General features: G+C 38.3%; 1 protein-coding gene across 1 annotated transcript in view; it reads left to right on the top strand.

Moving 5' to 3' along the window:
• Window positions 1-584: 584 nt before the first annotated feature.
• The window catches only part of LOC308688923 (protein sidekick-1-like), a gene marked incomplete at its 3' end in the record, with an annotated part of 148,797 nt that continues 134,585 nt past the window's right edge, over window positions 585-14,796 (top strand). The window contains exons 1-2 of the mRNA XM_081362359.1: window positions 585-803; window positions 1,384-2,233. Of these exons, the coding sequence (XP_081218485.1) occupies window positions 1,762-2,233 (472 nt within the window). The 5' untranslated portion in view covers window positions 585-803; window positions 1,384-1,761. The remainder of the gene's footprint in view (window positions 804-1,383; window positions 2,234-14,796) is intronic.

Raw genomic sequence — 14,796 nt, 5'->3', positions numbered from 1 at the left:
CTTAAAAGGTTAGTAGCCTATACTCTTGAAAAATAGATGACAAATTTTTAAGACTAATCCAAGCAGTTAATTCCGCCCCTCTGGCCTGATGTGTCTCCCATGAATATAGGCTATAAGTTGCCAATTTCAACAAATAACCACATAAATTTCATTCTGTTCTTTGCACAAGTGTATCATTCAGAAATCTTGGAATATAGTGTGAGTTGTATGAACTAAATCAGTCAGGATTGGATTTTTGTTTGTGTGTTTGTATTAAGATTTTAATGACTGTATTCAACACAATGCAAAACTCCACAGCATGATTTATTACGAAATGACAAACATCTAACACTTTCTGAAACATGAACTTTTTTTAAAAAAGAGATCTGAAAACCTTACATTTTCGGTGTGACTTTCGAGCATAAATGTTTCTATCTGATTGGGGGCGCATGGCACCGTGTTTCAGAAGCTTTTCCTTTTCCACGTGCTCTCCATGAAAAATAATATAGGCTGTAGTGTGCAGAGGGCGGACCAATCAGCGCCGAGCAGGGCGGAGCGGGTGGGATGCTCAATTCAACTTCAAATTCAGCCCTGTACAAATTACTATTCCTGAGAAGAGAAAATCGAACGGCTCATTCAAAGCCTTTTAAAGAAGTGGCAGTTTTACTAGCATCCGACTAAACTTTACATTTCCTGATAGGATCCTTAGTGCAAGTTTTATCTTCGGTCCGGGCAGCAGGTGTTCAGTGACCGCAACGGAGCTGCATTTCTCTTCGCTTGATGCATTCATTCTCCCAAACCAGACCGCAAGAGCGTAACTTAAGGTGAGGATTTTCAACTTCCAGAGTAACGAATTACATCGATTCATTGCGTACCCGAACATTAACATGCACTAACTGCTGGAAAACATTTATCAAGTGATGAAGGTGAGTGTATCTCTTGTCTAATATGTTTACTATTGCCAGGGTTTGGAACTTGATCGGATGATTCTTATGAGTCGGATCTTTTTAGTGAATCAAAAACACAGAGCGCGTCCAGTGTAATCTGACTCCCAAAGGAGTGACTCTTAAGTGTCGGCTCTCTTTAGTGAATCAAAACACTTATGAATCAATCTGTTACTAAAATAATTCGACTCATTTACGGAACTGCAAGCTATTATTTTCGACTTAATCAATGTAGCCGACTAGTGCTGGTTGTGAACAACTATTATACATTATTTTGGGTTTGTTTTGTATTTGTGAAAAGTAGGCTAAATAAAACATCTCAGTAAACACATTTTACAAGAAATGCAGGCTATAAAAATGTAGGCTATACTTTGTTAGCTACTCAGAAGGTTTATGATTTAAGCCATATTACACCATTTGTAATTTGCATACTCATGACGTCTGCCTTTTCTGTTCACAGGTGTTTATTCGTTTACGAGGAATTTGTACTGGACGTTCTTGACTTATGTGATTCTTTTTGCGTCCTGCATGGTTAACCTGTTGGATACATAAAGTCCTCTGGGTAACATTACACTTGACCAGATTAATCAAGCAGTTTCCCGCGGTCTGTAACAAATGGATAAAGGCACATCTAATGAGCACCGATATGGATTGTAAGGGACTCTTCAAGACTGGCTGAATGCCGTGAAATTGCTCGAAATGATCGGGTAGATAATCCGAACTGCGAATACGTCAAAACAACGTGGGTTTACAGGAGATATTGGCGCTCTAAGCGGATAAATTAAATCCGGTACACTCAAACGTATTAATACTTAACTGGAATCAATACTGAAACATCATGAGCCGTCTCGGGACACAGGAGAGCAGCTCGCGCTTAGCGAATGGATGTGCGTTCATTTTGGAGCAGTGTACGGAGACTTGGTCTTTTTGGTTTGAAGGTATCGTTTTCAGTGCTAAATGCGCGGATGAGGGCTTTCAGAAAGCCATGAGACATGAAAGTAAAGAGACCGGGAAAGTCGCGGACTCTGAGCTGAACTCTCCGGCGTGCGGGATGAATGAGAATCGCCTCGTAAATGCGGTGAAGCGAAGCGCGCACTTTACTCTTTTCTCACAAACCTCCACATCTGCCGAGGGTACAGATTCCAGCTTCTCCGAGTGTCAGAGCCCTCTTACCAAGGGCAAAGTTAAAGGGATTATTCACACTCAAGGAAATACAAGGAAGGCGATGACGGGGAAAGCGAGGTGCAGGGTGTGGGGTTGGATTTTTGCCCTTGTGTTCCTCTGGAATACCCACATGTTGCGCGCTCAAGGTAAGTTTAGAGTTATATAGCTACCATAACTTCACTTGTTTACTCAGGGCTTGAAATTTAATTTTGAAATGTTTAAGATTTTACCAACTCCATGTTTTTAAAAGTTGATTGTAATGATCATTGCATGTATAAAATGGATGTATTTGTATGAAATTGTGCCAAGTTATGAGGTAAATTTAAGCATTTAGGCCATTTAAGGGTATCAGAGAACTAGAAAGAGAAAAAGGGGGGCACAGGCTAGACAGAAGGAGAAGGGGGAGATGGATAGAAAGGAAAAGAGGGACGTATAAAGAGAGAAAGAAAATGGGGACACAGAAAGAGAGATGAACAGAGTGAGGGACATAGAGAGAGAGAGAGAGAGAGAGGGGTGGGTGATCGTGCCTATGTGTGTCTCAACAAAAGCGGTAAAGGTCATATGCTGTCAACACGCACATTTTCTCAGGTCACATACAAGTCGTATTGACTGAACGTCAAACTGACAAGTAGAGGGAGCAGGATGCATGCATTTACGAAGTGCAGGCGTGTGAAAGAGAAAGGGTGTGAAGGAAAGGACATGACCCACTGAGATTCAGAATTATGATTCAGAGCAGAATTCAGTTAAGCCTTGACTGGAATCGGCTTCATCAGGCTGTAGACTGCATACGGTGCCAGCTGGGTCGCTCTGGTACCCGGCAGGCTGTTTTTCAAAGGGGGGGGCGGTGTGTTACTGATTGAATTAGGATGTTTTAAAGCAGAGCACAGATTTTGCGTGCCACGCGTGGGAGCATCTCAGTCTTTAAAATGGCAGCAAGATTAAAAGATTCAAAAGTATGATTGTATTGCAAGCGACGCCTCACCGTATTAAGCGCATTTGGCATGGAGATGCCGTGGGCTTTTCAACATTGGGGCTGTGAAATTCATATGTCTTTCTTTTGAAGGTTGCATTAATGCAAACGCATGAATGCATTCGACTCAAAACAGTTACAAGAACACCCACTCCTGTGACTTTTCTTCAGCATTGGTGGCTGGCACTTTTTCCTCTCTCACTTTCTCTGCGTGCTTGCAGACTCAGCTTTCTCCCTGTGTTAATGTCAAGGTCTCGCTATGGCTTTGGATGTGGCCCAAACCCCAACCTTAAGGAGGTCAGAAGGTTATTGATCACATGCCATCAGAGAATGGCAGAAACAGTCATCCTGCTTTGTCAAGCATCATACTAGTTTTATTCCAGTGCAAGCATCAGATTTCTCTAATCAAATTTATTCTTTTTAAACCTGAAATCCCTCAAAAATTTGTGTCTCACATCATGCAAAGCTTCAGTTTTGAATAAAATTGAACATTTGTTATTCAGAAGTTATATTTAGAAGCAGGCCACTTGCAAGAAAATGTCCAACGTAAGCTCAACTTCTAAATCACTGTCATGGAAAGAATTTAGAGCCTATTATAGACAAAATTGGAAACCAGTAATATGATATTCACAGTAAGTGTGAAGCAGCAATTCAGCATGTAATAACACTATTTTTGAAGGTTGTTTATTTAAAAATAAAAAGATAGTAAGATCTGTTTATCTGAGAGCAGAATTCTGACAAGTAATGAAAAATAGGTTTTAAATTGATTACAATTTTCAGATTATATAAGTGTCATGAAAAGATCTGAACCATTTTTTCTGCAAGAAATTGCTCTGTTATCAGTAAATGACGCCACAATCCCAAGTATTAACTGACGAGACACAAATTCTTGGAAATTCATTAATCAAAAGTCGTGGGAATCGTATGGGACACTTGCTGTTCTGTGCAATGCAATTCGAGCCTAATCGGATTTCTTTCAGTTGTTCTGTCATGAAGCTGTTAATAATATGAGGCAGGGCATGGTATTTTCTTCCATCTTAAAAAAAAAACAAAAAAAACTAATATTAAATTTATAGTGAATGAAAAGAGCTGCTGAACACACAACATGCATCAACAAGTGTCTTTGTGGGTTTTCCTTTAATCCTAAACCGATTTTTAAAAAGCTTCAGTCCCAAAAGCTGAAACTTTTGATAACTGTCACACGTCGTCCCGAGTTGTTTGGCTGCGCTCTCTGTATTTATGACTCTTGCCAGGCATGTCAGTCGCTTAGTGGCTTTTTGTGTGTACGCTCTCAATGCACGTCAGTGATGAATGTTTGCATTCGAACGCTCTGACATCTTGATGCGCTACTGAGCTCCCTCAGAGAATCAGATGAAGAAGAGAGGTGCAAGAGAGATGGGATGAGAGAAGGGATGTGGGCTGAAACAAGCAGAAAGAGTGCAGATGTTAAAGAGGAGTGGAGCGTGAAAAGGAGGAAGCAGTGCAGAAAGAAGAAAGGGGAAGGATGGATGGAATGGTAGTTTTGGATGGGTAGATCTCTACGGAGGATAGCACTGGCATCTCTTTACCATGCTCTTCCTTTTACATCCATCACAAGAGACAGTTTTAGGGTCACTGGGATGTCTATCAAATCAAAATGGAAAGAAAAGCCTGTGTGTTAGCTAAAGCAGAGGAAGAGAGGGAAAGAAAGTGGAGTGGAGGAGAACATAATGATGGAGGGAGGTAAAAACGCGGAGAAATCGAGAGAGAGAGTGTAGGCATGATGGAAGAAATCAAGATTGATGTGATTGCTTGTCTGTGTGCGCGCGTGCCCGTGTGCGCGGGCCCTGGCAGGGATGGCGCGGCATGAAAACTGCTCCTTGTGTCTGAAGCCTCTCTCTGTGCCGCTCTGGTCAGATGGGCTTTTGATCCCGGATGACAAACTCCTGCAGGGACTGAATAAGAACTGCTCAGAATTACACCCAGTGCCACACTCCAGTACGTATTGCACTTTCCCCACAATCCCTGCCATGCTCCCTCTGGCACACTAAAACCCCATACTGCCTTCCAACTCTCCAGTTACCATAAATATCCAAACAAATCCTCCACAGTTTGTTCATCAAGTCAAAGTAAATTAAGACTCATTATGCTCATTAGTGCTATTATTCAAAGTAAAGTTTTGAATATTGACATGTAGCTCAGTCTACGCTGTTCATGCTATGGATATGAGTGATACCTCAAGTCATGTGACTTGTTTAGGAGATTGTGTTTAGCATTAGACATTGTGGGTGAAAAAATCCTATAGACTTTTTTTTTTAAGAAGGGCATTTTCTTCAGAAAATGTAAAAATCTTCAATAGCTAGGGTGACTCTGAAGCCCTGTCCTTACCAGACCAAATGCGATAGAAGGTTACCTTTCCATGTTAATCAGAGTTTGTCGTAACACCGGCCGTGACAACGATATTCATAGAGCAACATAGGGGAGATTCTGGTTTTTTTTTTTTTAGAATGGTTTATATTTCTGCAATGTTGTGGTTGACAGCTCAGTGATTATCTCACGCATGTTTTATGTACAATATTAAAATAGTTTTATCTGAGCTTTAATATAATTTACGTGACACTGTTATAGGGGTGGGACAAAATATCGATAGGGCAATATATCGTTGTCCTCCGTGCAATACGAGAATCGATATGCTGGCGCCAAATATCAATATTTTAATTAATAAAATAAGGCGCTCTAAATAGATTTCCCTTCTCCCAACATCGCTACTTCATGGCTTCTCGAGGTGGCGCTCAACACATGTAATGAGGGAAACGTGAACATAAGTTACCTAGCCTAAGAAAAAGAGGTTTTTAACAGGATATCAGACAGAAGTATGAGTGAAATAATAAATGCCTCAGCCACTTTTAATAAAGTCTGGACTCCTTTTATGCCATTGATGGGACAAATTAAATCGATAAAGAGTATGCGATATACAAGAACTGCCTGGTAAAAGTAAAGTGCACGGGCAATACCACGAACATGCATAGCCACTTGCAATGCCACCACCTTGATCTCATTGAAATGTTTGAATTTACTTAAAATGTTCAGTTTAATTTACAGACTGAAAAACTTTTTGTGCTGTTTTCTGACAGTTTGGACTTGAATAAAGAGAGAAAACCCGCACTTAACCTTTTCACAGGCATTTTGTTTTCATAGTTAGACAGATATTGTGATGTATCATTATAGAATTGTCTAGATATTGATTATCGCAGAATTGCTTTATCGTGATATTATCGGTATCGTGAGCCGTGTATCGTTTGGTAAGCATGGCTTCCCTCTGGTAACCTTACCTTTACTGATGTCCTGATTGGGAAACGTACCCTTTTATGCTCAATCAAAGTAAGGTTCTTTTTTTACATTCAATAGTGGCTGAATAAATTGTATTCCATTGTTGGTGAGGTTTATAATAATGTTTAATATTTTGTTTGTAGAAGGACTCATTTTACCTACCCTCTTTTGTGCCAATGGTCCATTTTCTACTTCATAGTACATGTTGGGAATAGGATTAATTTACCTGCATAATATCTCATTTGCCTTGGGTCATCGAAACGGGATATTAATCAAGAGGATAAGAACTGTTTTCTGCTTGTGTCTGGAATTGCTGTGTGGAGTATTGAATTTGGTCTGGACTGTTGAATAATTATGTACATCTACATTGTCTAGAAGAGTTCTTCTTTCACCTATGGACTGTGGCATATAAGTATTACCACATTCATTGCATTCGACATCATGCTCATATCATCCTGACTATTCATTTTGTATTTATATTTGTTGGTTGAGTCATTTGTACTATTGGATTATGGTATGTTAATTTGTTTTGGGTTTATTATTGTGCATTTCACTATTGTTTTTTTTTTTCATAATCTCTACGAAGAAAATCAGTTTTCTGTTCTATTGTTTTTTGTGACAGTTTAATGATTGTGATAAGTTGGTATGTAGATCCCTCCCCAAAAGACTTTCAGATAGTAAACTTTTACCCATAGAAGTACGAGTTTGTTATATCGTATCTTGAGGTACCTTGTGATTCCCACCCCTAATAGCCATAATGAAATATCCATACTACTGTAATTTACCTCAGATGTTAAAAATATAACAATAACTCAACATGGAGGCCACCATGATATGCATGGAGTCTCATGTATGGTTACCTAATTTTAAACATTTGTCAAAAATCCTGTTGATTTCTTTTAGGTACAACATGTGTTTCTATTTTACCCTATCCACATTGTGTGCACGAAATAGGCATGTCAAAACGAGTTATAGGGAAAAGCCAGTGTTTTGGGTAATGATTTTAAATCCTCCTAATGTATTTCAAGCCAAGTGATGGACATACTTCACCGTGACCAAAAATGATGCTTGAGTAGCAATGTAATGTAAAATTTGTTCAACTGAAGGCGGCTTGTTGTCAAAGAACTTAACCATGACTGGTGTAATTTACCACCTAAAAACATGACACATTGAACATCATAAAGATTTTAATTAACCAAATTTAGGTAATGAATCTTTATATTCGATTTTGGTTTTCGGCTAAATAAAAAACTTTAATTTGTGCTTTATTAGTTTATTTGTGCTGCATCTCTACTTTTATGTAAAACCATTTATGAAAAACTCCTCATGGAAATGGCTATCAATGTATTTGCAAACTGCTGCACATTCTGATGTTGTGTCTTTTTTTCACGCAATGCTGAAGGAAATTACTTATACTGTATTGGGAATGATGTGTGCATATGCTTTGGTCCTAATCTATTCTGTTTTGGCTCTCTTCCCTGCCTTTTCCTCTGCACATTTTTACCATGTTTCTCTCTTAAAGTATTTCGAGGTGCCTTGTTATGCCACTGTGTGTGTGTTTATGCATGACTGCAACGTTCGTATCGGGCCCCAGAAGCCGTTGTGCCTTCATTGTTCGCTTGTATTGTCCGGTTGTAGACCCGTCCCTCCCCCAGTCGCGACCCAGACTGTCATTAACCAAAGCCTTTGTGACTCTTTTATTTTAAAGTGGCCAAATGAGTATAAACCTCTTCATTTCAGTGGTAAATGAGTGACTTAATTAGTTTATTGCTAACCACTTTTTATTATAGTAGGCTAATCATCTTGAATAATTAGAAAAAATAACTTTGATAGTTTTCTGACAGGTGGTCCATTACAAACAACAATATAACTGCTCACATTCACTGCTATGAATTAAAGAGCTTGGTGGAAATGCTTGGCAATAAACACTTGGATTTAATTCGCTCTGCCTGTCTGAACACATCTGCCTTCCGCGCTTAAGTATTATCAGGCCATCATTACATGTACAAGATGCGCTCGACATCCTGTCTTTCCACCCCCTCTCTCTCTCTTCAACTGAAAGTTAGCACATTTGTCGGCTTGACAATAATGAATCTTATTTGGGATAAGATCAAAGCCAGACGACATAAGAACATTTTCACACAGAGCAATTTAGATTTGAATTTACATGTGAAACCCTTTCTTTAATTTCCTCATTGTTCTATTCCTCCACTCTGAAATTGGTTTCAGCTGTTTCTTCTTTTTCTGTTTCTTTCTTTCTGTCTTTTTTTGTTACTTGTTTATGCCTGTAGCATTGGCTTTGAGTCAGAGGATTGGAGTTTTGACAGAGGCCTTTCCATCGTTACTAATCAGCTTTCACACCAATAGATTTTTTCTTCAGCGTTTTTAAATGATGAGATTAGTACATCTTTATCAAATATTACATGTTCAAGTGCCTACTTTGCCTTTGAATAGAAGTGGTACCTCTGCAATGTGCGCATTCGCACCATTCATTGGTTTCTGGAAGCCCAGAAGGCCGTGTTTCCTATTATGCAGGATTGTGCAAGTGCCACATTAACATCTTTTCAATTTCTGCTTGTCATCGAGTGAGTTTATCGGTTATGCAGGATTAGTCTGTGAGAACTACTGTAGTTTATTATCTGAATTGGAATTATTTCAGTGCCATGCACTACTTGAACTGCAAGCTCATTAATTAAAAATTAATTAAAAATAAATTTAGGGCAAACTGACATGTCGGTTTACACAGTCAGCTAAAAGCTGATGAGTGTTTTTTTATTGTCTCTTTTCTCAAGGTCTCTGATGATTGGGATAGGAGAGGCCTGTAAATATTTGCTCCAAATATGAAGAGAAATGAAACTGTTGCTTTATTTGACTATGATGAAATGTGACCTGTGCTCATTTCTAAAAGATGAGTTTTACTCAGGCTTTTTAAAGCCACGGACCTACGATGCCATAACCAGCATCAAAGTTTACTCGCTTAATTGAAAGAGATTCATGATTTCACAGTTGCTCACAGATGAAAGTGTTTACAGTGCCACCACATGACATGACCGACACAGTAAATAACAAAGTACCCAAAGATAAATGGATCCTTTCATGATTAAAAAGAAGGCAGTGCATCTGTGCAAATATTCTGATCAATATTTCTGTGGTTACAATTCTTATCACAGGCGTCTGATGCTTTAGCCGCAGTGTAAGTCAGTTGTTTTCTTAGTAATTGGGCACGTGGAAGCCAAAGCTATGATTCATAACTTACTGTTTATGACCAGTATAGTTATAGCATCATAAAATTACTTAAAGGTATAGCGGAGGATCTTTCCGAATTTTAGATAAGAACCGCCCTCTCCACTTTTTGAAAAAATGCACATGCGTAACACACTACATGCTCCCGAGAGGGAACGCCTATTAAACGTGTGCGAGGTTCTCCTCGTGCACGCTCTGTTTACAAGTTGCTGTCGGCATCACTCATACAAGATTACTTTCCAAAAGAAGATTTGCACTTTTTCACCAAATAGCATGCCAAACTTTACCTGTCGAGTAGAAACTTCGCGACTGAGGCATCAGTGGGAAGCCCAACCTGTGTTTTCAGCGCACGCCATCGTGTGAAACAATCTCCCAAAAACACTCTGATCTTGTTTCTCTCTTCTGAGGCCTTTCTCTTCTTCTCATACAGTTCGTACAAACTTTTTCTCTTGCAACCCTCAGACATTTTCAAAGGACCCGGTGAAACGGCGAGCTTCAATGAATGGCTTAAACCGTAACTCTAGCTCACCACCACACATAAACACCTGAAAGTGCGCATGCGCAGAAAGCGAAAACTAAGGAACGAGCACGTACGACGGCCTTACGTTACATATCACCAGAATGATTGACACTTAGGTGGACCAATAGTTTACACTACCCACCCGGAAAAAGAAAATCCTCCGCTATACCTTTAACCTCAAAAGTCAATGATTTTAAAAAACTCTAGTCACACAAATTGACTCGATTTGATTGATTTAAATAGTTTGACATTAACATGATTCTAAGATAACGATATTATACTTATATATAGCTAAAAATACATTATATTATACTCAAATAATGGGTAAAATAATACATTTGAATTACAAAATAGGGAACTTACTTGAGCACGGAATCAGCATAAAATATAGATTTTTGAGGAATCATGTGATAACTTGAGTAATGGCTGCTCAAAATTCAGGTTTGCCATCACAGGAATGAATATATATATATATATATATATATATATATATATATATATATATATATATATATATATATATATATATATATATATATATATATATATATATATATATATATAATATAATTATATTTCACAGTGTCATTCATTTTACTGTTATTTTTTTATTTAAATCAATGCAACCTTGGCGAGTATTATAAACCTTTCAAAATAATTGTATAGACCCCAAACTTTTGAACATTTGTACTAAATTATTGTAGTAAACTATCTACAGTAAACTAATTATTTTAGTTAAAGGTATATGAGAAAGGTTGACATGGAGCACACTAAATCTCGAACCTTCGGAGAATCGCCTGTTTGGTAAAAAAAAAAAAAAAGGCAAACAGAGAAGAGAGTCTACTGGCAAAACGAGAACACGACAAGAGCACGTAATAAAACAAGCATCAACATTAGCTTTGCTTTTCAGAGATTGCAAGAAGAACTGAGAACTTTACAACTCGCTGTTGTAAAAGCGACGCAGAGATAGTGTTTTTATTACTCAACAGGAGTAAGGTGTTTTATTGAACAGATAAATTGCCACATGTAGCTCTCTAACAGAGTTCATTGTAAAGCATTGTCAGCTGTGAAGGGTCATTTCATTATGGTTGTTGTAACATTATGCTGGAATTTATTTTCAAGGAAGTACAATGTCTATTAATGGGTATACAGTAACTACAGTTACATCTTCAGCTTGTCAGCTTGATCTCTTAAGCCAGAGAATGTTTTTTTGAGCAGTAGGATAACCACATTCATCTGCACAGTCAGTTTCTGTTCCTATCACAACTTTAGAGTGTAGCGTTGTATGGACTACTTTTGTGATGTTTTATGGTGCTTTTGTTGGAACAAGAAAAAAAAGCTTTCATTGTATGGAAAGTGTGTTGTTAACATGCTTCAGAAATGTATTTTGTGTTAAATGAAATAGAGAAATTTGTAGAGGAATCACTTTAGGTTGAGTAAATGACAGAAGATTCATTTTTGAGTGAACTACTCCTTTAAGAGATTATTGAAAAGAGTTTGGAAGCCTCTCTTACTTTTTTAAATCAATTTAATATCAATTAAAATTTGAATAAATTAGACAGACTGATGTCAGTTTTGCAGAGATTTGATCTGTTCTACTGAAGCTGATCTCATTTGATTGTCCTTGAACTGCTGCTGCAGACCCCAAAGTCAGCCTTTATGTGACACTGGAGAGTATTTGTATTCAAGAATGAATTTAGTCATAATTCTCTGCATTTATTGGGTAAAAACAAACCATAAATATACTATAAATCCTATTAATACTTGATTGCATGATGGTTGTAGAGGACAGGGAAGGCTATTAAATTGTGTAATGGAAATTTAGAGTTACATCTAGTAACTCTAGTTCATCCCAACATTTTCAACTGAAAATGTGTATACAGTCCAGAGTTAGACTTTATGCATTTTCCGTAAAATACAGTTGTTCAGAAATAAGTGGTATAATTTGTTCAAAATCAGAGATGTGTGTTTACATTGTGTGTGTGTGTGTGTGTGAGAGGGAGAGAAATGCTGTCAGTGTTTAACTTACAGAACACCATCTGGCAATAAAGAGTAGAAAGACTGTCTGTTTTCGGAAATATCATATCCTCATATCATAATCATAGATTAATTTTTCTCCAAATATTGGTCCAAAGCAGAAAAATAAGAGACAAAACAAATTTTTTCAAATTTTTTTTTTGCATTTTTTAAGTAGCAAGCCACAGTTTTTCTCTCATGTAAAAACACACAAAAACAGAAGCACACATTACACACATTAGGGATGCATTAGAGGCCCCGGTGGCTTAGAGAAAGCTTCGAAATGGAGGCTCTTTATCTTCATTTTGCTCCATTGAACGTGCGCTACAGCCAACATAGCTAGCATGGGACTAAAAGCATTACAATAAACACCCCACCACTTCCACACTCCCTGTCTCTCATTCAAGTGAAATTTATATTTACATTAAGTCATTTAGCGCGTGCTTTCACCCAGAGAAATGCACTTACATCCCGGAATAAACAATAGCCAACAATAACCATAATCTATAAATATATCAAATGCTGATATCGCATAAAGAATACTGAAAACCAATCCAGTGCCCAAACTCATGTATTGCATTTAAGATTTCTTTTCATTTTTACTGTAGGTCTAATGTATACTATAAGTAGCTGCATTGAATGTGCAAAGTTTAAAAATCAAGTTTGTAACCACCAAAAAAAAAGGCAAAGTCGACATCATCATTGAAATATGTATTGTAATAATTACAAAGCAACAAAATGCAATACATTTCAGTGGAGACATGTCAGACTTTAGGGGGTTGCTTAGATGATATGAATGCATACAGAGAACATGCATTTATATTATCCAAGCAACCCCCTAAAGCCCAATCTGCCTAAGTTGAAATGTATTGCATTTTGTTACTATGAGTAATAGGCCTACATAAGAAGTAAAAGCAGCATGATACAGTATCATACAACCATTTCTCTAACATACTGTTTCACTGTTTTCTTGTCTGTTTTCATAAATAATACAATCCATCTTGCCTGTTTTGACTAGCAAAAGACTGACAGTTACTTCATCAAAATCAAAATTGTGTGATACGTCAAACCCTCAAAATATGCAACAAGAAATTGTAAGGCAAATAACAGATTTTGGTTAAAATAGTCTTAGATGAGTTTTTAAAGGAACACTCCATTGTTTTTTCATATTAATCTACACTCACCTAAAGGATTATTAGGAACACCTGTTCAATTTCTCATTAATGCAATTATCTAATCAAACAATCACATGGCAGTTGCTTCAATGCATTTAGGGGTGTGGTCCTGGTCAAGACAATCTCCTGAACTCCAAACTGAATGTCAGAATGGGAAAGAGAGGTGATTTAAGCAATTTTGAGCGTGGCATGGTTGTTGGTGCCAGACGGGTATTTCACAATCTGTTTCTGAGTATTTCACAATCTGCTCAGTTACTGGGATTTTCACGCACAACCATTTCTAGGGTTTACAAAGAATGGTGTGAAAAGGGAAAAACATCCAGTATTCGGCAGTCCTGTGGGCGAAAATGCCTTGTTGATGCTAGAGGTCAGAGGAGAATGGGCCGACTGGTTCAAGCTGATAGAAGAGCAACTTTGACTAAAATAACCACTCGATACAACCGAGGTATGCAGCAAAGCATTTGTGAAGCCACAACACGCACAACCTTGAGGCGGATGGGCTACAACAGCAGAAGACCCCACAGGGTACCACTCATCTCCACTACAAATAGGAAAAAGAGGCTACAATTTGCACAAGCTCACCAAAATTGGACAGTTGAAGACTGGAAAAATGTCGCCTGGTCTGATGAGTCTCGATTTCTGTTGAGACATTCAGATGGTAGAGTCAGAATTTGGCGTAAACAGAATGAGAACATGGATCCATCATGCCTTGTTACCACTGTGCAGGCTGGTGGTGGTGGTGTAATGGTGTGGGGGATGTTTTCTTGGCACACTTTAGGCCCCTTAGTGCCGATTGGGCATCGTTTAAATGCCACGGCCTACCTGAGCATTGTTTCTGACCATGTCCATCCCTTTATGACCACCATGTACCCATCCTCTGATGGCTACTTCCAGCAGGATAATGCACCATGTCACAAAGCTCGAATCATTTCAAATTGGTTTCTTGAACATGACAATGAGTTCACTGTACTAAAATGGCCCCCACAGTCACCAGATCTCAACCCAATAGAGCATCTTTGGGATGTGGTGGAACAGGAGCTTCGTGCCCTGGATGTGCATCCCACAAATCTCCATCAACTGCAGGATGCTATCCTATCAATATGGGCCAACATTTCTAAAGAATGCTTTCAGCACCTTGTTGAATCAATGCCACGTAGAATTAAGGCAGTTCTGAAGGAGAAAGGGGGTCAAACACAGTATTAGTATGGTGTTTCTAATAATCCTTTAGGTGAGTGTATGTTATTCCCTTAACTAAGACGAGTTGATACATACCTCTCTCGTCTCAGTGCGTGCACTCAATCGCTCTGGCGCGCGGCGACACTTTGATAGCACTTAGCTTAGCCCAGTTCATTCATTAGGGTCCAAACAGAGATGAAGCTAGAAGCGACCAAACACCTCCACGTTTTCCCTATTTAAATACGGTTACACGAGTAGTTACACAACCAAGTATGGTGACACAAAATAAAACGTGGCACT

This window comes from Scardinius erythrophthalmus (assembly GCF_964197995.2).
Source record: "Scardinius erythrophthalmus genome assembly, chromosome: 3".
Lineage (NCBI taxonomy): Eukaryota > Metazoa > Chordata > Actinopteri > Cypriniformes > Leuciscidae > Scardinius > Scardinius erythrophthalmus.
Note: the sequence above shows the minus strand (reverse complement) of the source record. Positions and strands in the feature narration are given on the sequence as shown.